Raw genomic sequence first — 26,323 nt, forward strand, 5'->3', positions numbered from 1 at the left:
TATTTTTTACCGGTCACCAAAGTAAATTGGAAAGCGTTTACAGCAGATGATCTATCAACCTAACATTCCTATGTCAATCATCTATTAAAAAAAATTATTTATTAATTCATGGAAACTTAAATTGAATTCTTAATATTTATAAAATTAAAAAGACACTCTATAGCCGTACCATTATCCTAAGGTGAATTAACCTTATTTTCATCATTATAGTTGATGATCGCTTGAAATCATCATTTGTCATTAGAGCCAAGTAGTTGCAGGTTTTTTTCTTCTCTACCCACGGATGATGTATCATTCTATGTAGGTCTCATTGCTCTCTCTTTGTTCTTCAGCTTACTATACTTACTTTAGAAGCGTCCTTCCTCATGACTATTTAAACAAATGTGCTTTTTTTTTTAAAAAAAAAAAATGACTTCTTCCCTTAACTTTGGTCACCCTCTTAATTTCACTTCTGCATAGTTCCTTGCTCTTCTCCGTAGTTCTCAAAACACCCAAATCTTGCCTCTATATGTTGACATAGTTGGTATTTAATGGAGCACCCAAATCTTCCAGTACTGGACGAGCCGACAATGCTGAGGGCTAGTCGTTGGAACATATGACTTGTAATTTTATGTGGATTTGATAATTACTTTACTTTTTGCATAAAGGTTTGCTTGCTCCTATGTCGTTTAATTAGTTCGATCGAGATTGTTCATCGTAGAGATGCTACTGATTCATCGGTGTGTGCAATGCGACAGGTTGACTCTTTGCAAATTTTAAAAAGCGTTGACAAAGAACGGAGTGGCGTGCATTTCGGCGCTCGGTCGTCCTCCTCCTCCTCCCTCTTCCCTATCGCCGTTTGCCAACACACGGCCGAAGACAGAGTCAACGCCATCCGATAAAAAAAGGACAGATTTTTTTATTTTTTGCTTCAGCTACAGCTTGCAAATTGCAATCGCATCGTTGCCTTGGTGTAGCTCTCGCCTTCCCATCAGCAAGGTCTTCTTAAGCTGCTCGATCCCCCATTCGCCCTTTTTCTCTTCTCTAACTGCCGGATTGCTGGTCTCGCCGTAGCCCCCCATTCACAGGTAATGCTTCTTTCCCCTCCCCCATTTCATGCAAAAAAATATGATCTTTGAGAAGAAAGTCGATTCCCTTGTGGTGATTGTGAAGGGCTTCTGCAATGCCATTTGACTTTATTCGTGTCAGCAACAGTTGGAGGATCCATTTACTATTTCTTGAGTTCCGGACATTTTCCATGACAGCTCGCATTGGGTTTGAGTTCTTGTTTCAACAAAATTGACGATGAAGAATCAATAGAAAGATTCAAAATATATTACATCTGTAGCTCATACCTCTTTCCCTGATAATTTATTGTTGTTTAATTACTGTTATTGAGTTGCACATTTCAGGTGCTTGTTGACGGCCTGGTGCTCTTCGCATGACCACTTTACTCTGCCTTCTGATATCTTGAATCAGGTTGAACTTGCAAGCACCAAAAATGTGTGAAGTCATGCCGGGACCGCTGAACCAGATTCACAAACATGGTATACAAAAGACGAGATTTGGCGTGTTTCATCTGTTTGTATATTTTCCTCATCCAATTTTGTTTGTTAGATCAGTAAAAGCATTAGAGCATTTCAGGATGCAACCATGTGGCCGTTGGATTTGCCTGGAAATTTATGAATAGATTTTAATTTCATCGATGAAAGCATCTCCTTGTTCTTGAATTGTAGTTTGATTCCTATCATTAGAATATGGAAGTTGCAATAACAATTGCAAGGCATGTGATCAACCCCAATCTGTAGTGCATTTTAGTTTAAGGTTAGTCTAGAGGAATTTAGTTATCTCGATAATGTAGGTCTTCACAGGAGTATTTATACCACCCTAGGATTTGGATACTTTAGGTTAGAAATATAAGCAATGGTCAATCTAGAAATCTCATATCAACTCAGGAAGCTTGGTGCCTTCTGTTAGTGACTAACACATTACAAGATTGTAGATGGCACAAAGAAATATGAATGCATTACATATCATTCTGTAACTTTCAAAATGATGATTTTGGTCTAGTCTATTATTCCTAGGTACACACGCACATAAATATAGAGTCTAATGGGGCTCTTTGCTGAAATATTTAAAATCATGATAATTTCCATTTTCAGGTCTTGATGTGATCTCTGAGGATGATAGGAGAACTAAGATTGAATCGCTAAAGAAGAAGGCACATGACGCTTCCACAAAGTTCAGGTCTTTGTCAAAAAGGCGTAGGAGAAGTAGCAGGGTCATGTCTGTCTCCATTGAGGATGTTCGCGATGCTGAGGAAATGAAAGCTGTTGAGGCCTTTAGGCAGATTCTCATTTTGGAAGAGATGCTTCCTTCTAAGCATGATGACTATCATACGATGCTCAGGCTTGTCACTTGCTTAATCTTTATTTTGAAATGACTCATTTTTCTGATTTTTTCCGGTAGCTTGAGAATCAAGCTCTGAATTGTTCCTTTTCAAATAACTCATTTTCGGTTGCTAATCCTTCAAGTTTTTATTGTATTTCCTTCATTCTGCCTTGTTAATGCAAAATGCATGTGACTCAGATTTCTCAAGGCCAGGAAATTTGACATTGAGAAAACAAAGCAAATGTGGGCAGATATGCTCAATTGGAGGAAGGAATTTGGAGCTGATACAATTTTAGAGGTTAAAAAAGTTTTTTTAGTTGATAAATTTTCTCTGTTCCTGGAGTTATTTCTGTCTATGTTAAAAGGTAAGTTATATGATGGACCATGTGCAACACAGTGTAGCACATTTCTGAGTGTCGTAGCTTGCTAAAGCCAATTTCATATTAAAAAAAGATACTTCACGGAACCTAAAAACATTAATTTGCAATCAACTATGCTCATCTTACTTTTAGTTTGGTAATTAATTTTCAATTGTTATCTTGATTCTATATACTTATTTTTCTTTGCTACATGTTTATTCGCCAGTGGCATTTCAGCATAACACATTCTTCTTCCTCTTTCCATTGTACATTAGGACTTTGAGTTCAAGGAACTTGATCAAGTCTTAGAGTACTATCCACAAGGTCATCATGGTGTAGATAAAGACGGCAGACCTGTCTATATTGAAAGGTTGGGTCAAGTTGATGCCAACAAGCTGATGCAAGTCACAACGATGGATCGATATGTTAAGTACCATGTAAAAGAGTTTGAGAGGACTTTTGCTGTCAAGTTTCCGGCTTGTTCAATTGCAGCAAAACAACACATTGACCAGAGCACTACCATCATTGATGTTCAGGGAGTGGTATGCATGACATGACTTTTCACTACCTTTCAAGTATATCATAGTCTTCATCCTTTGTCAATGTTTCATTTTTCTCTCTTCATGTCTCTGATATCACTTTTGGCTCTAATAATGTAGGGTATTAAACAATTCAGTAAAGCAGCAAGAGATCTTATAGGACGTCTTCAAAAAATTGATGGTGACAATTATCCTGAGGTACCCTAAGTATTCGAGATAAATAAATTCTAACAGATTATTATACTATTAGAATCTCCAATCGAGTGTAACTGTTTGATCTACTTCAGACCTTGTGCCGCATGTTCATCGTCAATGCAGGCCAGGGATTCAGACTGCTTTGGAATACCATAAAGTCCTTCCTAGATCCCAAAACTACTGCTAAAATCCATGTAAGAATTTTTGCCTCTAAATGGAGTTAGCACAGTATAGGAATTTATCATCTAAAAAATTTTCTTGCAGGTTTTAGGAAACAAATACCAGAGTAAGTTGCTAGAAGTAATTGATGCCAGGTATCTTCTTTTGTCTAGAGTTTGGGAAGATTTAGGATCTCTAAATAATTTGCTTATTTACAACTTCTAACTTCGTGGGCTGATTGACAAGTGAATTGCCGGAGTTCCTTGGTGGCACTTGCAACTGTGAAGGTGGATGCCTTCGATCGGATAAAGGTCCATGGCAGGATGCTGAAATCTCCAAGGTGGTTGTTCGCATCCATTTTTGCTCATTCTCTATTTTCTTGCTTGCAACCTTTTATATGATATTGCATCAAAAGTTTAAACAGAGAATCTTATCCATATTTTAAGCATCAGCACTCTTTGAAAAATTGACAAAGTAGATTGTTCAAAATGGTGCTCAGGAAAAAAAAAAACATTTCTGAAGTAGCTAGTGTTGTATTCTAAGGTGACGATGATATCATCTTTTCCCCTGTGCTTCTCTACTTTCTCTGTAAATTTTGGTCTTCCTGGAATTGGTGATACTGAAATGATTCTTGTTCAATGAAGAAGCATGAATCCTTCTCTCCCGAAGCACACTTAACAGCAGATGATAAGTGTTCTATTTCTCCCAGCCCCCCAAGGAGCACTATTGAGCACCCACAGATGTCACCTGTACGGGAAGTAGACAGTACAAAATGTCAGGTAACTTCATATTCATGATGTTTGAATATGCAAAATTTTCAATTGCTAATTGTTACAATCATCAGGTTTAGCTTAGGTTTTAATTGAGAAATATATCCTCAATGGTTCACCTTGAAGAAAACAAATCAAACCTATTCTATATTTGAGAATAGGAAATCAAAACTATTTCGGGTTATCTCGTGCCCCTTGTCTAGAAGGACCTTAGAGCTAAGGTGACAGCTTCACCTTTTGCCACCAGAGAATAAGAAATCAAAGAGTACAAATAAAAACTATTGTAGTTCTACTGGACTCGACATCAAGATAAATGAAAATTTGCTACACTAGCATTTAAACACAAGAATTTTGCACATACAGATTACTCGTGAAGAATTCCCTGCACCGTGTTCATATGGCGGTTTTGATCCATATGTGGACAAGGCTGTGGATACTAACTGGAGCAAAAAGTCTGACGTCTCTAAAGGTCCATATCATACCTGCTGATGCAAGATCAGAACTTAAAGCTTTCAATCTACTGTTATTCCAAAATTTACAATCCACTTGCATTACAGGTTCTTATGATGTCTCTGAAATTTACAAAGGTCCAGATGGATTTAGTAATCAGATTTTATCTGGAGCCATAACGATTGTCATGGGAATTCTCTCCATGGTCCGTGTTGGTCAGAACATGACACGGAAGATTGTTGATGCAGAGATCGATAACTGTTCTGGCAAAATGCACCAGAGACAGCTACCAGCATCGCCTGTCTCAGCAGTTGAATATTCATGTGCATTGAGACGCCTGGGAGAGCTTGAAGAGAAGGTAACTGTTCTCAGCAATAAGCCCACTGAGATGCCACCTGAGAAGGAAGAGATACTAAATGCTGCCGTTAAGCGTGTGGATGCTTTGGAGGTGGAGCTTGCAGCAACAAAGAAGGTATCAGCTTAATTTCATATGTTTGTCATTGTTTTCTAGATGAGCGATCTTCCCCCAATTTGTGTACTCATCGTGGATCCAAAGATTATGAGTTCTCTACTGGCTTTTATGTTTAAAAACGGCTCTTAACATAGAATAAAAGATGCAATTATCTAATGCTTCTAGTTTATGATGTTTTTCAGGCTCTTGAGGATACTCTAGAGAAACAGAAGGAGCTTCTTGCTTATGTTGAGAAGAGAAAGAAGAAAAAGAAGTTTGTAAGTGTGACTATTTTTTAGTTTCGGGTGCATATTTTATTCAAGGACAAAGCCAGGATTGTGAAGCTACTCTGGAAACATCACTCTCTTTATCTCCTCTCTTGATCTTTTACTTCTGTTTCTCTCAATTGCAGAATCCATTTTGCTGGAAGGAAAAAACTCTGGTCTACTGAAACAAAGCATGAATCTGAATTAACAAGTTGTCACCATAAACATCCAGAGTGTACATTAAGTGTCACTTACGTTTGCGAGACTGATCCAAAGTTTGAGTTGAGTATCTAAGTCATGACCTTTACTGTAAATCATATTGTATTGTCCTAAGCAAGTATTTTTTGCGATGTGAATAATTATAAACTAAATACACTATTTGCTTCTGTTTTCAATAAATTATACTTGATGAAGGTTTCATTGTTTCAATGCTCATCCTTATATCCTTGTATTAACATTGAGCATTGTGCAACACTGCTCTGGCATCAAAGAAAGACTTGTACATTCGTGCAAAGCACAAATCCCTCATTGTTGAAGTCGAACTAATAGGATCACTAGAAGGGTTTAAGAATATTTGCATGGAACAATGGTGTGTGCTAAAGCAATGGGGAAAATGAACAGATAGGTTTCCAAAGTTGGTGAGTTTATTTTCATCATTGTGGATGGAGAAAGAACTTAATTTCCAACAATGCTGCTGGCTTTTCTTTGAGTTAGCATTCTTACGATACCAGCGCAGCATATTTAATGGTTTTTTTTTATAATGCATCTTCAGTCTTTACTAGTTGAGTAAAGAAGTATTACCTATATTATGGTACCATCTTTTATTTAAGTTAGAAGTTGTAGCAAGATTTTCAAGCAAGCACATAGCATCTGTTCAAATTTCTACTTCCTTGATTTAGTTATGTTTTGGTCGAATAAATCAGTCGTATATCATGTCATACAGAAGCTATCAGTTATCGCTTCATGTTCAAATCGTAAGTCTGCATGCCTCCAACTCCTTTTCTTTGTTTGAAATTCTTGGGTGAGAGCGGTATTAGGATGGATGATCCTTTGAAAAATTCTTATGATGCACAGGGGGCGTAGCTAGGTGGAGCTTTGGGGGTGCGACCGCACCCCCTGAAATTTGAGAAAAAAAATTATACATTGGAAAAAAAATAAAAAAACTTAATTATAAATTTTAACATTTTATGGAATTTTTCATAAAAAAATCCAATGAAAATTCGACCATGTTTTATTTTTTTTCTCTCTCTGAGTTTCTTTTTCCTCTCTCTCCTATTTTTTTTTATTTGTCTTCAATATCGTGTTTTATTTTTTCCTTAAGATTTCCTCTCTTCACTACCGTTGACATTATTGTCACTACACGATATTATTGGCAGCTGCCGTTGTTTGCTACGAGTATCGTCATCGTCACTACACCAATTATCCATAGCAAACACCTTTTGGATTATGGTGAAATTTTCTTATTTGATCTTTTTTGTTACAAATTTAAGTGCTAAAAAAAATATGGTGTCAATTTTTCATATTTATGTTTTTATTTGTTAGTCAGGTTTACTATCAATTTTATTATTATTTTTGAATGGTTGGAAAAATGCTAGTCATTAAATTAAGTAATTATATGTCTAAAATATTATGCTAATAATAAATTAGGTTAAATATGAATGTCGAGATATTTTAAGAAAATATGAGATATACCTACTTCAAATAGGGCATCTCCCCCTCCACTACATCCTTCTTCTCTTCCTTTTCCATCTAAATGATTTTTTGACTTTGACTCATAGATATGGTCGACAGATCGTTGTTTCAACTAAAATCAAGAGCAAAATTAAAAAAAAAAATTGAATTTAAGTTCATTTTTAACTCATTGAATTCAAAATTTATACTGTTAGAGAGTGAAAAATATTGATCTATACTAATATTTATATTTTTAAAATTGTCCCTCTTCGTCTAAAATCCTAGCTACGCCACTCATGCACTTACTCTTTGCCTCCGGGATAATAGTGCAACGGCAAAATACCTTCTTAATTTTCTAGACATCTAAAAATTGAGTCTCTTCAGTAAATTAATGGATAACATTTTTTAATGGACATTTGACCTAAAAATGCCAGACTAATTGGCCATTCTTTACGAGTATTTTCTAATTTATCTCGGTGATTAATAGAAAATTTTCATAAAATCAGATCTGTTATCTCAGGATTAATCGATATAAGTTGAAAACATGGTGTCAAATAAAAAAATAAAAACCGTAAAAACATTTTACCAAAAATAGTGAGATGTCAAATCTAGAGAGTTGAAACAATGCCCAAATGGTATCAAAAGACCTGAGAAGCCTGCACTTCCTGTTAAAATTAAACGATCCAAAAAGTTAGCTGTAGATGACCATCTGTTAAAATTGAACAAATAGTTAGAGATCAAATAAAAAAGCAGATTAGCATCTGATTTACAAAGAGAAAAATCTGAAGGAAATTTTCAATTATAGATATATAAAATAATGAGTCTATAAAAATAAAAATGAGGGATCATCTATTCCTGAATTTTTTAATTTAAGAAGTTTTCCATTGACCCGTTTTCTATCGATCAACAGAGTAAATCAGGAAGAAGCCTAGCATCCTTTGATTGTGTCCTCTATTTGGAGGAAAAATTACTGTAAATATATCATAGCTAGGTATTAAACCGCGGGTGCATGAGTGACAACTTAAATGTCCTAACGCAACACCATAGTCTCGGAGACCAATCCAATTTTAAATTAGCACCTTCACTTCGTGTTCGATGATTCTATATTTATTTTGGATTTATCGGATAGTTGGAACTCTATATCTTGAATTCCAATCAAAAAATTGAACGTAGATGTTCTACTCGCCTTCTTTTCTGATGGCAAAAGTGAAGTCGTCATCTGAACTATCTCTCTAGGACGATCCCACGTACTCTATAAGGAGATAAATTATGGGACTCATTTAACTTTAGCCAAATAACCTTCCTAAAGAGATACGAGATAACTCGAAATAATATTTATATCTATAAAAAATAATGATAATCCCAACCCAATTGACTATCTTTGAGGATGACCGGTCCGATCCTACGGAAGTTTCCCATCAGTCACCAAGGTAAATCGGGAAGCGCACGTGACGGTCAACCCACCTGAGTGGTAACCTAGATGTACTACCACGATACCATAATCCCGAGGACAATATTTACATCTATCAAGAATCATACCTCACTCCTACATTCAAGGGAAGAATAGAATTTACAACTACACACTTAGAGCATCCACATCATTTTCCTATCAATATCACTAAAATTTAAGATAAATCATCAATTTTATTAAATTTAGAGAATTTCTTTTCAATACATGGTACATCAACTACTCTATAATTTATCATATCTTTATTTATTTATTATTATTTCTCTCTCCTCTATACTTTTTTATTATTCATTTAATGTTTAGGGTAGCATTTTCATTCTCTAAATTTAGAGAGTTACTGTTCATAGAATCTAAATTTAGGGAACTAGTAGGATAATATAAGATATTTTTTTAGGTAAAATGTAAAATTTAAAGTAAAATGTATATTTTAAGTATTTGATTAAATGCTCTTACGTGGGATATGATACATACTAACATGCACGAATTAAAATAACCCATGAACATAGAAATTTTGAGACAGACAAAAAACAAATAGGCTATTTTTCTAACATGGGAGAGAAAAGGGAACAGTTTTGTACTAGTAAAAAGGTGATTAGTTTCCTTCGTCTTAATCCGTACTTAAATTATATAAGAAAAATAAATAGATGAACTGATAACCGAGGATTTTTTTTTTTTTTACAATATTATATCCTAAATAAATAGGTGAATTATAAAATAAATTAAATCATTAAAATAAATATTTAAATTTAATTAGATGTTTTTTTATAAGTTTGACCTCAAATTCAATTTGAGTTTAATTTGTTTGGATATTATTGTAGTCTTAATTTTTATTTATTTATTTATTTTTATATTTTAAAATTTATTTTTTAAATTTCTTTATTTAAAAAAGACTATAGTATGAACTCTAAATTCTAAATTTTAAAAAAAATTATACTAAGGTTTAAGAACTATCACTCGTAAGAGATATATATTTGGAGAGAAAATTTAGACTGTATCTCTGTTTGATGTATATTTTTAGGATGCGCTGATAAGTTTAGGTATCCGGATGCATCTTGGGATGTCTTAATTTACTTTTTAAGAATCGAGCGTCTGAATGGACATCTATGCATCCAAACACGTGAAGGTCGTCCAAGAATATGCACCAAACGAATATACAAATTATCATTTTACTGATATACTACGGACCATTCGTTGCGGAACGGTCCGATTGATCGAGGCACCCATAAATCTTAAATCCGAAACATCTAAATACATATATTATACCTCGTATATTATATCTCGTGAGTACTTAATTTTTTTAGTTTGAACATAGGTAAAATCAAATTGATTTAAACCCAAACAAAAAAAAAATAAACAAAAAATTAAAAAAAATAAAAACTCTAGCGTCAACGTATGACTGAATGAATTCAGGCGTCCCGAGTGAGACGCACGAGTTCCAGCACAAGGTCTGAAGCATATTATATATATATATATATATATATAAATTATTTAATATAATATATTAAACTTATTTACGGTACTATCCGACAAACAATTTAGCAATATATAGTGTTTTCATCTTTAATGGTTCATAATGCGATATCTGAATCCGAAGCCTCTTCTACGAGACCACCTTCAAATGATGCTTTGAGGGAATCCTCTGTACCCTGAGGACTGATCCTACTTTTTGTGATTTTTTGGGAGAGAGAGAGAGAGAGAGAGAGAGGAGAGAGAGAGAGAAACGGTCACCGGCATTGATAAAGCTTCACTCATTTTGGTCGCTTCTGCATTCGATGCAAATGGCTTCTACTGATGGATTGCTGATATCCCCTTCCGCGGCCACGAAGATGGAGGCGGAGGAGCTGGCGGCGCAGCGGCGAATGCAATGGGAGGTGGAGTTAGCGCGCTTCTTCAATTTTACGCGGTCCGCCCCTCCGCCCGGTCTCCGGTCCCTCCCGAAGGGCAAGAGATATTGCTCCAATGGAACATGGATCTCCTCGGAGTCCTTAGCCACTCTCCTTGTACACAAGCCAAATCCGAACTCCGCTCCGGTCCTCTCCCTCACCGTTCCAGCATTAGCATGCGCTCTTGTTCGTCTTCTATTTTCTTCGTCTTGCATTGATGTCTAGGGTTATGATTTCATTGTAAACTCTCTTTTGTTTTTTTTCTTGTCATTTATTTGCTATTTAGCTTTACCACAGAAACTGCACCGTTTTTGTCTAAAATTGTAGCTGGCTTAATTCTCTGTTCTCAGAGCTTCCGGTCTTGTCTTTGATATGCATGAAAATCATTGCTATAGTCTAATAGCGCCAGTGGCTCATGATTTTAGCAAACCCTAACTATTTTTTTAATTGAATACTGAACTGACAGCCAATTTTCTCCTTAGGAGGAACACTATGTTTCAAATCTCAACTTCTCATGGCCGCAAGTGTCTTGCGTTCCTCAATGCCCAGTTAGAGGCAGCAGGGTGGTCTTTGCAAGTTACATGGATTCATTCATCCAGGCAAGTGTAATCGTTTTTTCCACTCTCTTATAGATTGTTTTCTGTCAAAAAAAAGAAGAAGAAATCTAATGGAGTTCCGAAATCGGTTGTTTTCGATGTATAGAATTTGTTTTTGTAAGCAGGGTTTTCTTTGAGCGTCTACATATCTTAGTGGTATTCAATTTTCCAGACTATTGGTTTGGGCATTGGTACAACCAAGATTATCTGGCCTTAGATCATCTATTCTCACCTGAACAAACTGTTTTCATTTGCCCCCACGGGCTAGCGCAAATGATTCATGTAGGGGTGTTGCTACAGATAAATCCGGAGTCAGTTCTTAGCGAATGTGTAATATCCGCTATTGTCTCAACCCTCTCTGCATGTACTACTGTTGTTAGATAAAGTTCCCTATAATTTATCCCCTTTCAAAAAGTATGGAGACACCCCGCTAAGGTGACAGTTTCACCTTTTGTATGTGGCGTCTAGGATTTGCTATCTTATTATTTGGATAATTTGAAGTTCCTATGATGTTAGGTCCTTGCTCCCTGTCATTGTTTATGGCATTTCAATGTCTTGCTTCATTGTTGAAAAGAAAAATATTTTTGATCTTGTGAGTATTGCAGCTTCAGAAGTTTGCTATGCGGTTCTCGACATGTTCTGATGCAGAATCATTCCTTGGTTTTGTGAAGGTGCTGAGTCAACACATGTTACCTCATTCTTCTTTTCTTATTAAATTATTCCTGGTGAAAGCACAATCCTCTATATCTTGTTTTGTTTTACATATTCGCCTGTATGAAGTAGTAATGCCTTCATTTTTTTAAAGCTCTTGTTTTCTCAGGAATTTGTATAACTCTGACAAAAAAAAAACATTGCATAAATTATAATTAAGCAAATTGACAAGGAAAGTAGCCCAAGAAGCATATTTATAATGGTAACCCATGAAGAAATATCTGTTCGATGTAAACTGATATAGATTATTTATATTTTAATATTCTCAAAGGAGATGGTGGATGATACTCCTCATGAATGTGAAATTTCATCTCATTCTGAAATAGTTTCCCCGGCTGGCCTTTATACTAGGTATGGATCTCCGTGTTTTTTCCCCTTTTACTTTATTAATGGTGTAGAATATTTACAAATGATAATGAATCCCTTTGCATGGTGAATTAAGTGTTGAAGAGCCTATGCCAATGAATGATGGGGGAATTCCAGCTTCTGATGACAACAAAGAGCCGGAGTTATCACAACATTCAATGCTCTTTAGCAGTGCTCCATCGATTTCTTCTGAGCTTCCACACAGCTTTACGGAGCTTCTAAACAATTGCTTGAGCGACAATACTGAAAAAGGTTGTATAGGTTTAACTATTCTGAAATCTTGTTCCAAGTTCCAACAAAGACTTTTCGGCTTCTATCTTTATCTAATGAAGGTGTGTATTTCCGTTCATCAACAGTTATCGATCAAACAGTTCATATAGGTGAACCTGATCTTGGATCTCATGCTCAGGTACATTTCACTAAGTCCTTGAAAATCATATGCTCCATTAGCATGTCCACAAATCACTAAATCAATTCTGGTGTAGGAGTACCTGGTGAATCCTCTACGACAAGGTATTTAAGTTGAAAGTATCGTGTTGGATGAACTCATTCTATTTTCCAATTGTTTTTCACTTCATTTGGTCCGACTTGTAGCTGCACCTGAGCAGCTTGGATCAATGGAAGAAGGTGACATCATGGCCAACATTGAGGTACATTATATTTCTCTAACTTGCTGCTGTTTATGTATTTGTTTTGCCCACTCATACCTTTTGGTGCTAGCTTTGCAGTGCATGTCAGATGCTACTTTTCATGGTAAGCCATTTTCATCTACTACTACCCATTCTGAGCCCTTTTTACATGCATTGCTAGAAACGTTTACTATCGTTTGTCGTTCTCTCTAATGTTAGGTTGTATCATGTCAGATCAAATGAATTAAAAAGTAGTAATTTCATTTTATTTATTTTTGGCATAAACAGATATGCTCTCCATGCTGGAGAAGACTATCTATGAGTTGGGTGGTAACTTAGCACTGGAGGTGACTGGCCCCTCTTTTGATGAAAGGCGTGTTAATTCTCCAGGCTCTTAGTTCCAAAGGTCAAAAAATTGCAGTTTTGATGCTCGGCAAGCACAACAGGTTGTAATTATGCAGTCAATCTGCTATTACAGAAGCAATTTGTTTGTTATTACCTTAGAACTCTGAAAAAGAGGAAATAGCAGTTAGCACATCCCTACCAATGTGACAGTCGTTGAGCTTCTCTTTATGGGATTTTAGATGTGAAGAGGGGATAGACTTTAGGGGGTGCTTGGTTCACATAAGGGAATGTGAATGAGAATGGGAGTGATAGAAGTGGGAATGGGAATGGGGGGTTTCCCATTCCCCTCCTTTTGCTAGGGAATGGTTCATTCCCATGTTTGGGGTAATGAATCCATGGGACCCATCACTAATCCTCTCAACCAAACATCCACTTTCAATCCCTTTCCCATTCCCCACTCTCATTCCCTCCAACCAAGCACCCCCTTAGTTTTTTTCCTGAGAAAAAAGTGAATGGGCATGAAGGCATTGATTGTTAATTGGCATAGAAAATGACATTTCAACTACTCTCTCTTTTGTCCATGGCTAGAAATGGTAAGATAATTCAAAGACGTTTCTTATGTCAGTGAAAGGATATAGCAAGAAATCACTTGTGGCATTAATAGGAATACAAGAGCACCACGTAAAAGTAGAAGTAATTTAATGTGTGTTAATTACATTTACAAAGTTTAAACAAAAATGTGATTTTTTGTGAAGGGGGGAGTGCATCTAACACGTGTCCGTTCTTCTCCACACAAATTGCACTCTTAGTAGGCGTAATATTGGTCTGTTACCAACTCAAGCACAAGTTCAATCTAACAAGGTCAATAGCTGATAAAGATAACATTCCCCGGCAAGAACTATTGTCTAACATGAAAACAAGTTCAGTCGATAAATATTCTCCAGCAAGAATTTTGGCCGAACCTAGAACAGATATCCTTGGTCTACGTGGCCCTTATTAAACTAACTTGACAAGGTCAACAATTATCAAAACGGCAGAGGTCGAAAAGAATTAAAAGGAAGAACTATACATATTCTTTCCAGAATCTATAATTGTGGAATTATTGCTTTATCATTCACATCCATAGCTCAGCTCACAGTTGATATATTTGTTGCCTGCTCAACAATTTTATGTGAAGGATTCTTGGAGAGAGTTTTACGATTTTTACCTGCTCCTCAGACTTGTAGATGAACTGTCGAATAAACGCATCTGTTCTTCAATTTATAATTAGCACTGACTGAAAAGTGAGAAACAAGTTTTATGCTTAGGGAACAGGAATTGATCGAACATGTCATGTACATGTGCATATGAAGTAAATGAACAAGATAGATATATAGTGAGTCTTGCATTACCGAATTGAGAAGCCCCATGACAGCAGCTCGTGTGAATTTCCTGGCAAAGAGAAAGCACTTCGATGGCATTCCCTGGCTTCTGCACCACTCCCTCCGGTACTCGGTCTCGTAGTATATATTATCTATGCCCTGCATTTCGAAGACATTTGAGATATGAACTCAATCAAGGCATACTGATTATCCCAAGATTTCTGTACCAAAATCCTTTGGTTTTGGTTTAATCATTTACTAATGATCAAATTCCAACGTTTCTATAGTTCAAACTTTTTGAGCCACTAAACCTCATTATTGCAGTGAAGCGTTTTATCTTACAAGACTAAAAAGAGAATATACTACTAGTACTTGACTAAAAAGCGAATTTGATAGTATAGAAACGATGGAATTTGATATGTGATTATCAAATTCCAACGTTTCTACAAGACTAAAAAGCGAATATACTACTAGTACTTGAATATCACATGCCTTTATGTCATTGATAAGCTTGGGTGTAGCATCTGAAAGCTTGTATGTGACAGGATGCCATCCTCGCCTTTGGCGATCTTTGGAAGATGAAAGATCCCATAATGTATGTGTCAATGCTCTCCGTGTAATTTCACCTTCAAGGCCCTTTTGCTAGATAGTGAAATTGGACTATTAATGGCTTCAATGATATGAAAAACATGAGACTACAATACACATCATAGAAACTGTTAATCTATGGTCACGAGCCTCAGAAAATAGAAATACAAAAGACAATCACGCAGTAGTTCGTATGGGCATTGACTCCAAGTAGCATATTTTTCTTTAATAAGATCTCATGGCCAGTAAAATTGAACACAAAACAAATAAGAATTGTTTATAAATAATTGTCATATTAACGTGGGATAGCAACAGAAGTGCCTACGGAAGCATGTCAGCTAGCAGCACATTTAAGATTAGGAAATAACATTGCATGGCTACCACAATCAAATCAAAGTGGCGCCTGATACCTTGTGGCAACGTCACCTCTTCTCTCACCGCCACCACCGGATCTCGCGCCACCAAACCAGATAGCATACTCCTCCGTTGCCATCTCTTGCGCCGTCAGACCACCTTCGAACGTGACTGGTCCACCCCATTCTAGATTGCTCTTGCCGCCCTCATCTTCGTCCTTCTCGCCTAAGCTTCTCCACTCACAACCACGTCGCCCTTTTGCAACCCTGCAACAGGGCCCCACCCTGCAACTCCCTCTAGTCGTGCTCAGCCTCTAAGCCCTCCAACCTCCAAGAGGCTAGATCCTCTGGTCCAGAATCTTCTGGAGCAGAGGAGGCCCTGCATGTTCATTGGTGGGATGAACTGGACTCCATCTATTTAACAAGTGGGGTACAGTCCACCCATCCAATGAACATGCAAGGGTCCAGGATTGGTCCAGGGATCCTGGACCAGAGGATCCCTGCCCAACCTCCAAGCCCTCACTGTTGCGCGTGCTCTGTCATATTTCACTTCTCCGAGCCCTCCGACTCCAAATTCCGACTCCAGCATCTGGGGCTCAGCTCCTTGTCTTCTTACCTCCTACTTCCAGCTCAGGCCCCAGTCACCCCCAAGCTCCGTACCTCCTACTTCTGGCTCAGCGCCCTTGACTGTCCCAGTTAGCCCCAAGCTCTGTGCCTCCTACTTTCGTCTCAACGCCCTCGATTGGCCCCCTAGTTGACTGCTAGCTCCGTGCTTTCTACTTCTGGCTCAGCGCTCAACTTATCTCTGATTGGCTCTGCCGTTCGGACGTCGTGACACATATTCCACTCCTTCGTGCTATGAAAAACTCTCAAACCTGCGGGCAAGGTACACATACTTTTACGTACAACTACATACACACATTTACTACGGTTCACATTCTTCATCCCCCTTGCTCGAGACTAACTTGAGCGTGCACCCCGGCCTCCATTCTAACCCTCTCCTACGCTCCTCTACTCCCCGTAGGCTTCCCAGACGATTCGATTCTCCCTGCAACACGATGACGCCCTTCTACAACTCCACAAGAACTTTCAATGACCCACCTCCCTCCAACTCACAACGACTCCATCAACACAGAGGACAATTCGGCCCTATCTTCCACTAGGTCATGGCGACTTCGTTAACATCAGTGACACTTATTGGTGGCCCCCGCGAATATAGGTCTTTTCTATAAGTACTCCGGGTTAGTTTTAATGTAATCATCCATATTAAGTTAGGTCATGTGTATTTGATCATTATGTCTAAGTGTGTAGGAGCTTAGGAACACAAGAAGTCGAGCGAAAAACGCAACCAGCGAAAAGGATGACACCGGAAGAGAGTCAACAGACTCAATGCATCCGAAAGACGAGGTGCTGCGGAAGAGTACACCATCAGATGAGAAGGATGCACGCGGTGGACCGAAAGACAAGAAGTCGGGGAGGAAGGCTGCTAGAGGAGAAGGTCGGAGTTGAATTCGGGTAAACTCAACTCCGGTTGACCAGAGCATCACCCTCTTTAGTTGATCTGCCTCAGGAAGGCGCCTTTAATGGCTTGGAAGGCGCCTTCAATTGACCGTTTGCCGAAGATAAAGTTTTATCTTCGGCGATAAAACTTAACTGATTAAAGGTACCTTGAACCCTCTTGAAGGCGTCTTCCACCCTCGGATAGGATTTTCCAAGAGCTATAAAAAGGCCCTTGGAGCTAGGAAATATTCAATAACTTGAACAACAAATCTTGCACTCTCTCCTAGTCATTCTTTTGAGCTGTCAACTTCTGTAAGAGGCTTCTCCACCTGCAACGAAGAAGAATTCTAGTGGAGCACTTTCAAAGGCTTGGATTAACAACCACCTAGGTTGTCCAAGTAAATTTTTAGCCTTCTTTCTTTTAGTTGTTCATTTTTATATTTCAATTAATTATGCCTACTAATCTAAGTTGAAAGAACGAGAATGGGTTAATTTCATTTGGCAGGCAATTCACCCCACTCTTGCCGGCCCCGGCTGTACCAACATTTTCTTCATCTTCCCGAAAGATCTCAAGGAGTAACGCACGCTAGCAGGTTCGTTGACTGGTGGCTTGACCATCCACTGTATTTTAGCCGGAACATGCCTCATAGCCCTGGCACCCAACTGCTATGGAAGCTTAGCTCAAGTGCTTGATGCTTGAAGAGAGCTAAAAAATGTTTGTCGCCCTTTTTTTAATGCCAATACTAGAAGAATTGAAGATCGTACACGCAATAATCCAGTGTTTCCATACTTCTTACAATTGACATAGTGCAAAAGCAGCATACTGCATATATCCTGATTGTGCAACATATTGTGGGAATGCTTTAGGATGATCCAAATTCAAATCATTTATGTGACCGCATCCTCAAATGAAAATTGTAATGTTTGTTGCAGATATCTTTTGCGTCCATTAAATGCAGATAGATTACATGCTATAAAATAATTTATTTCTTTTTAAACCTTCATATCTGCACTTTTATATACCGAAAATGCATCCAATATTGAATCAAATATTAGCACAAGGGTGCCAATCTGCATGAATTTAGCCTTAAATGAACAAGAAGAGTGTCTATAAACAAACACAGAGTCTTACTGCAATCAGTGTCTGAACATAATGCTCATCTGGTATACAATTGTGCTCCTTGGATGGATCTGCAGGCTGCAAAAGAATGATTAAGTTAGCTACGTCAAACTAGCTCATTTTTATCAATTCTTGTACTCAAAAAATATAAATTAAGTGCTTAGATTAGACAAAAGCTTGCACAACAGTTCAAATCAATTTTTTTGATGGACTGAGGACAATCAAGATACATTACTCAGATTAGACAAACAGATCTTCATAACCAAATTTATATCTTGCCCAAAACGCATTCAATACATAACCAAAAGCAAAGTTCATAAGCCATAACAATCAACAATAGAAGGCCTCTTGACCTAACCCTTCATCTTCCTTATTTCCTCATCTCTTATGGAAGACAAAGGGGACTATGGAATTCTGATGATGTTATTTCCTTAGACAACTCCCTAAAGACGACTGCAATCATGCTCATCAATGTGTGAGCCATGAAGCTTTATGTTATTCATCATGAAACTTTAATTGTTTTTGCATCTGAATTTCCTTTTTGACATTGAAATATCAGCAGTCCAAAATACTCAAATCATGTACCCTACTTTCAAAATTACCAAATCACATACCTAATATCCATTTTACCCCTTCTCATTTATCCCAATAGATTGCTACAGTGGATTGAGGTTTTTTTTTTTATAAATACGTATATGTTTTTTTTAAAAGACCGATTTATGTTTAAAAATTACTCCTCTTAATATATTAGTCAAAATCGGCTGATAAACCTAAAGAACTCGGAATGACATGAAATCAAATCTTATGTGTTCGTCTAGTTCTTCTGATTATATATATATCCTCAAACATCAATTTGACATAATATATTGAGAGCAGTAATTTTTTAAACATAAATCGGTCTTCTAAAAAAAAAATCTGTGTATTTAAAAACAAATTAACCCCAATCAATTGGGATAAATGAGAAGGGGTAAAATGAGTATTGGGTACGTGATTTAGTAATTTTGAAAGTAGGTACATGATTTGGGTATTTTAAAAAGTTTACTATGTGGTTCAGTAAAAAACTGTTGAAATATAGATGTTTATCATATGCACCCAAATGATATCTAAAAAGGCTCTTTAAAACCTTTTGCACGGCTAATTAGTTCACTTGATTGGCATTGTTAATTATAATGCAGCCTGTTGCTTCAAATAGTATATAAACTGCGAAACCAATCTTCCCAACTTTTGTCAGTGGCATAAACTGAGACTCCTTTATCAAATAATCATAATCCCATTTGATGATGACAAAACTAATTGTAAAAATTATCTAAATTGTGATGAGAACTATCAACTACACTGTTGAGTTATATATCTCATCAATCTTTATCTTAACAAGTTGTGTAATAATATTTAGAAATATATTTAAAAGCTCACCTAGCCCCTTGTGAAGCAGCTTTACGGTATCTAGACTTATGGCAGCCAGGAAAATAGACAATCAATCTCAAAGTTGGTGATAGCTAACTCTTTACTGGTAATGGTAGACCAAAGATGGTGGATAGCCCCCTTCCACATTTTCCCAAGGCTGCTGTTAGTCTCGTGATTTTGGAGTAATGCAAATTGTCACTCCATTGAGGAAGAAAGGAAGACTTGGGAAGGGACTCAAATAAGGGGAAATGATGCATAACCACATGCAAGAATTCTTCAACTCTTGAAAAATCTCGTAATCTCACAACCAAAGAACTGGAATAAAAGATACTTCCTATAAACTTTTGACAACCGCCTGAATATCGAAGACATTTATTTGAGAAAGAAAGCAGAGATCAAATAGGTCAAAATTGGTGACAGAAAGTCCTTTTTACCTGCCTTCAAATTTGAGATGAGCACATATTGGAGCATATTGAGAATGCAAGTGCTTTCAAGGACATTTTCATCTTCATTCTAGATCAAATCCTGGAAAAGTTATCTTATTCAACCAAGAAATGCATATGAATCTGGAGGATTTGTTCTCTATCAAGGAGATCAAGTTGGCAGTCATTCAATAGGGAAGGAAAAATTTATAGGCCCTAATAAATTCGCCAATGAGTTTTATCACAATTTCTGGGACTTGTTAAAACATAATTTTCTACATATTCTCGAAGAATTCTACAAAGGTACCTTAAGACTGGCAGAGCATGAAGAAAGGATAGAGAAGTATAACAAAGGTTTTGGCAGACAATATTGTTCACAATGTCCTGATAACAATATTGTTCAAACCATACCATTTGCATGAGTATATATTCAAAAACTCAGCTTGTGCCATCAATTCAATTAAAAAATTTGGCATGCACCTTTCTCTGGAAAGATTGAGAAGTGGTAGGGTTTCATTGCAAAATGACAAAACTGGTAGATTTTCTCCAGAAGGCTTGATGCGTAGCTGGTAGGTATAGATCTGGGAAGGAGTCAGTAAAACCTATACCAACCAGGTCAAAGCTATAGTTCCAAGAATATTTTCATTAACTGAGAGGAGTCATATTCAAAGCTATGGAAAGGAATCATAGTTGATTCATCACAAAGAAGTCGAAGTCTCAGCGTGGTTTAGGAGTAAATACCAGAAGTATGTAGACATACTGGAAAAAACTAAAAGGTGCTATTTATGTTATTGTTCTTTCATTTAACGTCAGGAAGATAAGCCGGTAAGATTTCACATCAAAAAAGGAGAGAAGAATTTAGGCTTCATTCATCAAAACAGTATAAGACTTCAAAAAATATGATATTCTGTTGGTGACATTGATCGACCAGATTACATACTCCCTTTGATCAATTGCGAAGTCAAAATGTAGGCAATTAGCAAGTTATAATGAGGTCAGTCTATTCCTCACTGATTCTGCAATTGATCTGCTATACTGTGCTACAATGAAATGCTGAAATCTTAGCAAAAATTGCTGCATGCCTCAACTATTCATGAGTAGATCTCTCAAAAATACTCAAACAAAACAAAGAAGAATGTTAGTAATTAAAACTGAGTGGGAAGAACTACTTACAAAAGGATGATCCCTCCAAAACTCTGGTAAAGACTTCCTCTAGAAACAGTTACAAAGACACTTGTCAAATAAATATAAATGTTTATTAGACTAAAAATAAATATCATGAGATCACATACTATGAAATAAAGGAAAAAACACCACTTTTGCCTTTGGTATCAAAGTCAATCTATCTAGCTGTCCACTGGTACTTAAATCAAACAATAGCCAAAAACTAAAATGCAAGCCAACCCGTTGCAGGAGGAAGTGACCTAAAATTCATCTGAAAAGGAGACACTAGTGGACTAGGATGCAAAATATTAAACAATGTGGGAGGTCTTCAAAGATGGTGCCCTGACTAAATGATCATAAAATCCATAAAATCAGTTTGAATGTTTTATCATTCAGAGTTGCTCAATTTATTAACAGTGAAGAATCATCAGTACTCTCTACTTCAGATGATTAAAGCCTGTCCCTTATTCTCTAAGATACAAGGCATGGAGGAAAAAAAAGGGACAAATAAGATTTATATGACCACAGGGACACTCTATACTAAGTTGAATGATGAACTTAGTAGAATAGGCAATCATACCCTGCAATGCCTTTCGAATTCTGGTAAGACTGCATCATCATTGATCATAACTTGAGCATGTTTTCTTGTTAACACTACCCACTAAAAAAGCCGCACAACATCATGTTAGTATCATACAGAGTACGGACATGAAATAAACCAAATTCAGAAATCTTAGTCAGTACCTGAGATCCTTTCCTCCAATTGTAGACAGGAATAACTGGGTTCATTCGTGGATTATAACGACCCTCTTTGGTATCAGCAAAACTGCTTCCAGTATTGTATGATCAGATACTATTAGAACCTTGAGGCCATTACAAAGATATATTCTGCAATTTATAGCTAAGTCTCCTCATTTGAAATCTATGTTTCTTTGTAAGTGTGCATATGTTCTGAGTGTGTGTGTGGGGAAAGCATAATAATAAATGCAAATTGATTAAGGATACAATTTTCTGTGATTGATCAAATTGCTTTTGTCTAGCAATTTGAATGTGCTTCAATTGGACAGGTCAACTAAAAGAGAAGCCAAGACAATGCCTTATCATGTAGAACGGAACTTAGCCAATAAGGAACTAAAAGAGAAGCCAAGACAATGGCTTATCATGTAGAACGGAACTTAGCCAATAAGGAATTTTGCTACCTTAGGAACATTATTTACAGCCTCCATTCACTGGGGCTTTGATCGTCAGTGACCTGATCTTGCTTTTATTATAAAGCATAGCGATGGTGCCAGCTGTGGTCATCCAAAGAGGAAGAAGATATTGCAAAGCTGATGTGACCCTTTATGCCAAAATATTGACCTTGCACTTACAGATCTAGAGATGATAGAGTTGTCACCAGGTAACATCTGTTGCAGACAAAAGAGTTTTCACATTGAGGACATGCAAGAAATGTCACTAGGGTTTGGAGTTCCAAGGGAGTCAACTGAGATACCTAAGCCACTACTACCGAAGATGAAGCACACGAAAGGAATGTAGAGTTAGCACTTGATACTCATGCAAAAGGATTCACTTCCCATGGTGCATTTCTTCTACCACTCACCAACATGTTACGGTTCCCAAGAATTCAGTGAAAGACACAATTAACTCTACACTTGCTCTTCTCATTTCATTGCTATTAATTCTAAACCTTGACTCATGCAGTTGAAAAAATTGTTGAATCAATTGATGGCAGAAATTGCTCTGCTGGAGGTGTAGAAGCAATGCCCCTACTGCTCAAAAATGGAGCTTTATGTTCCCTTATGAGGCTAATGAGCATAGATTTATCAAGGCCTGTGAACCAACACTATCCTGAACTATCCAACCACCAATGTTGGACTAAACCAAAACGAAAAATAGGAATTTATTATGTATATATGACACAAAAAGTTAGTTTAGCAATATTTGTATTGATAAACCCTTTTAACTGTTCAAAGAAAAGCAAACAATATTAATGCAACGTTGAGATTGCAGAGACCTACAAATAGTGTGTAAAATTGTTCATGACAAGCAGGATCAGAGGAATGTTACCTGTCTATGAAGCTAGTTGTCGTAGACATTATGTATTTGTAGATGTAACTGAAGTTATATAATGGAATGCAACTGGCAAGATAAAGAGAAGTATTATAAGTCATTGTTAAGACGTGCAGAGGTCAAACAGCTACTAGTTGATGGCAGGTGAGAGCAGTAAAGATACATCTAATCAAGTTAAAAAAATTGTTTCTGTGTGTGTGTTGTGTATGTGTGCATGGCAGCGACAAAAAGTTCAAAAATCATCATGAAAACCTACCAGATATGAACAAATATGGAAAGGATCTTCCTAAAAACTGAAGCAACAGATGTCTCATTTAGAAGAAAATACACTGACAATATTTAGGGCATAGATACAGGAATTGAATATTTCAAAGATGTACTTAGAGTGGAGCTTTGATATTTAAACTCATCATTTATCCCCTTTGTTACAAATAGGACCATTTTGACACCAGTACTCAAAGTGAACTCATGAGAGACTAACACCCCTGCTGATAAAGGGCAGCCAAATGCACGAAGTTCCCGCCAATGTGAGGTACCAAGGAAGGGTCTATTGTACGCAGCCTTACTCTACATTGCAAGAGGTGGTTTCTGCGACTTGAACTGACACCCTTGATCATGTGTAAAAATTCACAGAATCTATCTCATAGAAAGATTCACACCCATGTCTCATGATTATGAGTCTGTGTAACATAGAAGTAGAGCATAGCATTGGGAGAGCTGGAAAACTCAGTCATGTTTTAAGATCTTGTCACTGTTTTTATCAGCACACTATTGCAAGTTCCATTACTAGTGACCTAGCATCACACAATGGAGGACAAGATAGATGTACCCAACTCAAAATAATTGAGACTAACACAACTTCATAACTTCATGGCTATTGCAAATTCAGAGGCTGTGCACAAGGTAAAAGAAATTGAGCTAAGCAAAGGCATGCTCTTACACATGCTCATAATCTATTGATTAATAACAACAGAATTTTTAACATCTGCCTAGAGACAATTTTTCAACATATTTATATCAACAAAATAACTTTGATATGTCAATAATATAGAACTCTTTGAAGATTAATCCAACACCTTAATGTTAAGCATAATGAGATCAAGAGTGATATTAATACCAAGTAGCTATACTTACTCATTAATCACTTAACATATGGAGAAATGGAGTTCCATGCATACTAACAACAACGACAACAATAAACCGAGTCCCATCTATCTAAAGTTAGATATATGAATTATCATGTATTGAATTTTAGGGTCAAGACCATGCTACTGAGATTTTTGAGTTTTGGCACAAATTTACAATGCTTGTTAAGGGCTATCAAAATATCAAATCCTAGGAGCACCATTGAAAAGATTCTCATATGAATCACCTAGAAGAGCACAATATAAAATATTAGTTATTTGCAAGATAAAGGAATGTAAGTCAATGGACCCAATCCCAGGGTAACAAAATCATAAATAATGATTAAATACCAAGAACCACCACCTATCTGTTTAATATAGTTTGCATAGCATCATAACCAGGAATTCATTTTCATTGTTTAAACTTTAAGCATCAACAAATACTAAAATCAAACAAAGAAAAAGGCACCTGTCTGACAGAAAAAGAAATCGCTCATTAAAAGAATCCTTGATCGCATTTCTAAGCAAAATACGCTCTGCTTCAATCATGCTAGCCTCTCCCCACTCTACCTGGAAACAAAAGAAGGAGCTTTGAAATAGTAACAATTTAAGCAGTTCATTTTTACATATTGACATGAATATAATGCCGATAATAAAGGCTATGCAGTTGAGTAGCACCTAAGGCTAAACAGACACAACTATGGTAATAAATAAGCATTTTGGCTAAAACCTCACCAAGTCAATATTGCTAATATAGCAACGAGCCATCAATAGCAATCTAATGCCAACTACAAAATGATGTTAGTTGTTTCATGCATTGTAGAAATGTGGCAGCATATTTCTTGACCCAAGATGAAGAAATGAATGAAGAATATTGAGCATTGAAGTGGTCGATTTCAATCCAATGTTTACCAACTAATATTGCCTAAATATTTCATGGAAAGTAACGGTCAGACAAGAACCAACATTACCAGCTGATAATTTTATTCATGGCTTCTCAGTTCTCAGTAGATGTTGTATTGTCGTACCAAATTTCATGGTTGGTCAATCTCAGCAGACTGATATCAGTACAATCTCTAAATGTGCACAGGAGGATAACATGAAAGAACATTTTCCTTACAAACAACAAAAATGGTTCGTACAACTGTAGAAGCAAAGAAGATGGAATTTAACCTGTATGCTGTTGTTGACTTGACGATTATAAAAATAGGCAGATCGTGTGGTGGCTTCGTTGAGTATAAACCCGGGCCTGGAGTGAACAAAGATCGAAAATTTGCCCTCTTTCTCACCCTACAATGACAGAATCTGAGAAAAAAGTGTGCGGCAGAAATAAAATGGAGGGGACAGGGAGCTGAACGAAGTAAGAAAAATAGAAGGGAAAAAAAAAGAAAAAAAATACTTGAAAAAACGCATCCCAGACGAACTCCAAGGGAAGCCGATTGCGCGCTATGAAGAGAAAGGCGATCTTGGGCTTCTGCGTGTCGACGACAGGTGGGGCTTCAGCCGCACTATGCTCGAATACTCGGGAGAAGGAGTAATGGTTAAGCATCAGCAAGCAGAAGCAGGAGAACAAGAGGAGCACCATCAGCAGCAGCTTGATTCTCCATCTGCCGCTCCGATGCTGCGGCAAAAAGCTCCTCCGCTTCATCTGTTCCTCTGCGGCCCCCTCTTAGATCTCTCTATCTTCCTTTCCAGATCACTTCCATAAGAAATCAGAGAAGACATGTTCTTGCTCGACCCGTGGAGATGCGCAACTCCCCGTCCGCAAGAAGACGAGATCTGATCTGGGTAGGAGATTTGAGGAGGGTTGGAACTGCTTCAGCTGCATACCAGGGAAGGGCAGAATCAGCTGCTAGTGCATGATCTAGAGGGTAGTCAGAGGAGAGGCGGCGAGGGCGAAGAGAGGGGCGGTGGCTCGTGACGGCATGTGCAGAGAGTCTTTTTAGTTTAGTTCTTCATCAAACAACCATCTGGTGAGAAGCCACTGTC

At 37.2% G+C, this 26,323-nt stretch overlaps 3 protein-coding genes across 6 annotated transcripts; 2 read left to right on the plus strand and 1 right to left on the minus strand.

Moving 5' to 3' along the window:
* The first annotated feature begins 444 nt into the window (after nt 1-444).
* LOC122038702 (phosphatidylinositol/phosphatidylcholine transfer protein SFH12-like) lies at nt 445-5,972 on the plus strand. 3 transcript variants are annotated; one of them, XM_042598587.1, is made up of 15 exons: nt 445-647; nt 738-1,067; nt 1,392-1,526; nt 2,142-2,388; nt 2,569-2,668; nt 3,005-3,271; nt 3,389-3,466; nt 3,556-3,657; nt 3,728-3,777; nt 3,869-3,962; nt 4,267-4,401; nt 4,756-4,861; nt 4,950-5,314; nt 5,497-5,571; nt 5,706-5,972. In XM_042598587.1, exons 3-15 carry the CDS (start codon nt 1,481-1,483, stop codon nt 5,742-5,744), a joined length of 1,704 nt encoding a protein of 567 aa, XP_042454521.1. In that variant the 5' UTR covers nt 445-647; nt 738-1,067; nt 1,392-1,480; the 3' UTR covers nt 5,745-5,972. The 3 variants fall into 3 exon arrangements, with proteins under 3 accessions (XP_042454521.1, XP_042454522.1, XP_042454523.1); XM_042598588.1 differs by having other exon boundaries at nt 1,459-1,526; XM_042598589.1 differs by having other exon boundaries at nt 738-1,526; nt 4,270-4,401.
* Nucleotides 5,973-10,486: 4,514 nt separating this feature from the next.
* Nucleotides 10,487-13,485, plus strand: LOC122008137 (protein POOR HOMOLOGOUS SYNAPSIS 1-like). The gene is made up of 10 exons (XM_042563744.1): nt 10,487-10,761; nt 11,064-11,180; nt 11,783-11,959; nt 12,160-12,239; nt 12,331-12,506; nt 12,611-12,663; nt 12,740-12,767; nt 12,849-12,904; nt 12,983-13,007; nt 13,172-13,485. The coding sequence occupies exons 1-10, from the start codon at nt 10,525-10,527 to the stop codon at nt 13,279-13,281; spliced, it is 1,059 nt and encodes a 352-aa protein (XP_042419678.1). The 5' UTR covers nt 10,487-10,524; the 3' UTR covers nt 13,282-13,485.
* A 431-nt stretch (nt 13,486-13,916) lies between these two features.
* LOC122038703 (glycosyltransferase BC10-like) lies at nt 13,917-26,323 on the minus strand. Of its 2 annotated transcripts, none has more exons than XM_042598591.1 (11): nt 25,734-26,323; nt 25,508-25,624; nt 24,804-24,904; nt 23,208-23,279; nt 21,885-21,966; nt 21,721-21,801; nt 21,150-21,188; nt 18,163-18,228; nt 15,082-15,225; nt 14,620-14,748; nt 13,917-14,504 (listed from the first exon to the last, which is right to left on the minus strand). In XM_042598591.1, the coding sequence occupies exons 1-11, from the start codon at nt 25,980-25,982 to the stop codon at nt 14,484-14,486; spliced, it is 1,101 nt and encodes a 366-aa protein (XP_042454525.1). In that variant the 5' UTR covers nt 25,983-26,323; the 3' UTR covers nt 13,917-14,483. The 2 variants fall into 2 exon arrangements, with proteins under 2 accessions (XP_042454525.1, XP_042454524.1); XM_042598590.1 differs by having other exon boundaries at nt 15,082-15,231; nt 25,734-26,321.

This window comes from Zingiber officinale, chromosome 1A, assembly GCF_018446385.1.
Source record: "Zingiber officinale cultivar Zhangliang chromosome 1A, Zo_v1.1, whole genome shotgun sequence".
Taxonomy (NCBI): Eukaryota; Viridiplantae; Streptophyta; class Magnoliopsida; order Zingiberales; family Zingiberaceae; genus Zingiber; species Zingiber officinale.

Bases quoted from the DNA above. Each gene is read 5' to 3' on its own strand.
- LOC122038702 (XM_042598587.1), top strand. From the start codon at position 1,481: ATGTGTGAAGTCATGCCGGGACCGCTGAACCAGATTCACAAACATG. The intron at 3,467-3,555 runs GTACCCTAAGTA...GATCTACTTCAG, and splicing joins ATGGTGACAATTATCCTGAG to ACCTTGTGCCGCATGTTCAT. The intron at 4,402-4,755 runs GTAACTTCATAT...TTGCACATACAG, and splicing joins TAGACAGTACAAAATGTCAG to ATTACTCGTGAAGAATTCCC.
- LOC122008137 (XM_042563744.1), top strand. From the start codon at position 10,525: ATGGAGGCGGAGGAGCTGGCGGCGCAGCGGCGAATGCAATGGGAGGTG. The intron at 11,181-11,782 runs GCAAGTGTAATC...TGAGTATTGCAG, and splicing joins ACATGGATTCATTCATCCAG to CTTCAGAAGTTTGCTATGCG. The intron at 12,768-12,848 runs GTATTTAAGTTG...TCCGACTTGTAG, and splicing joins GGTGAATCCTCTACGACAAG to CTGCACCTGAGCAGCTTGGA.
- LOC122038703 (XM_042598590.1), bottom strand. From the start codon at position 25,982: ATGAAGCGGAGGAGCTTTTTGCCGCAGCATCGGAGCGGCAGATGGAGA. The intron at 15,232-18,162 runs GTAAGACTCTGT...TTCACTATCTAG, and splicing joins ATGTTCAGACACTGATTGCA to CAAAAGGGCCTTGAAGGTGA. The intron at 14,749-15,081 runs GCATGTGATATT...TTCGAAATGCAG, and splicing joins AGCTTATCAATGACATAAAG to GGCATAGATAATATATACTA.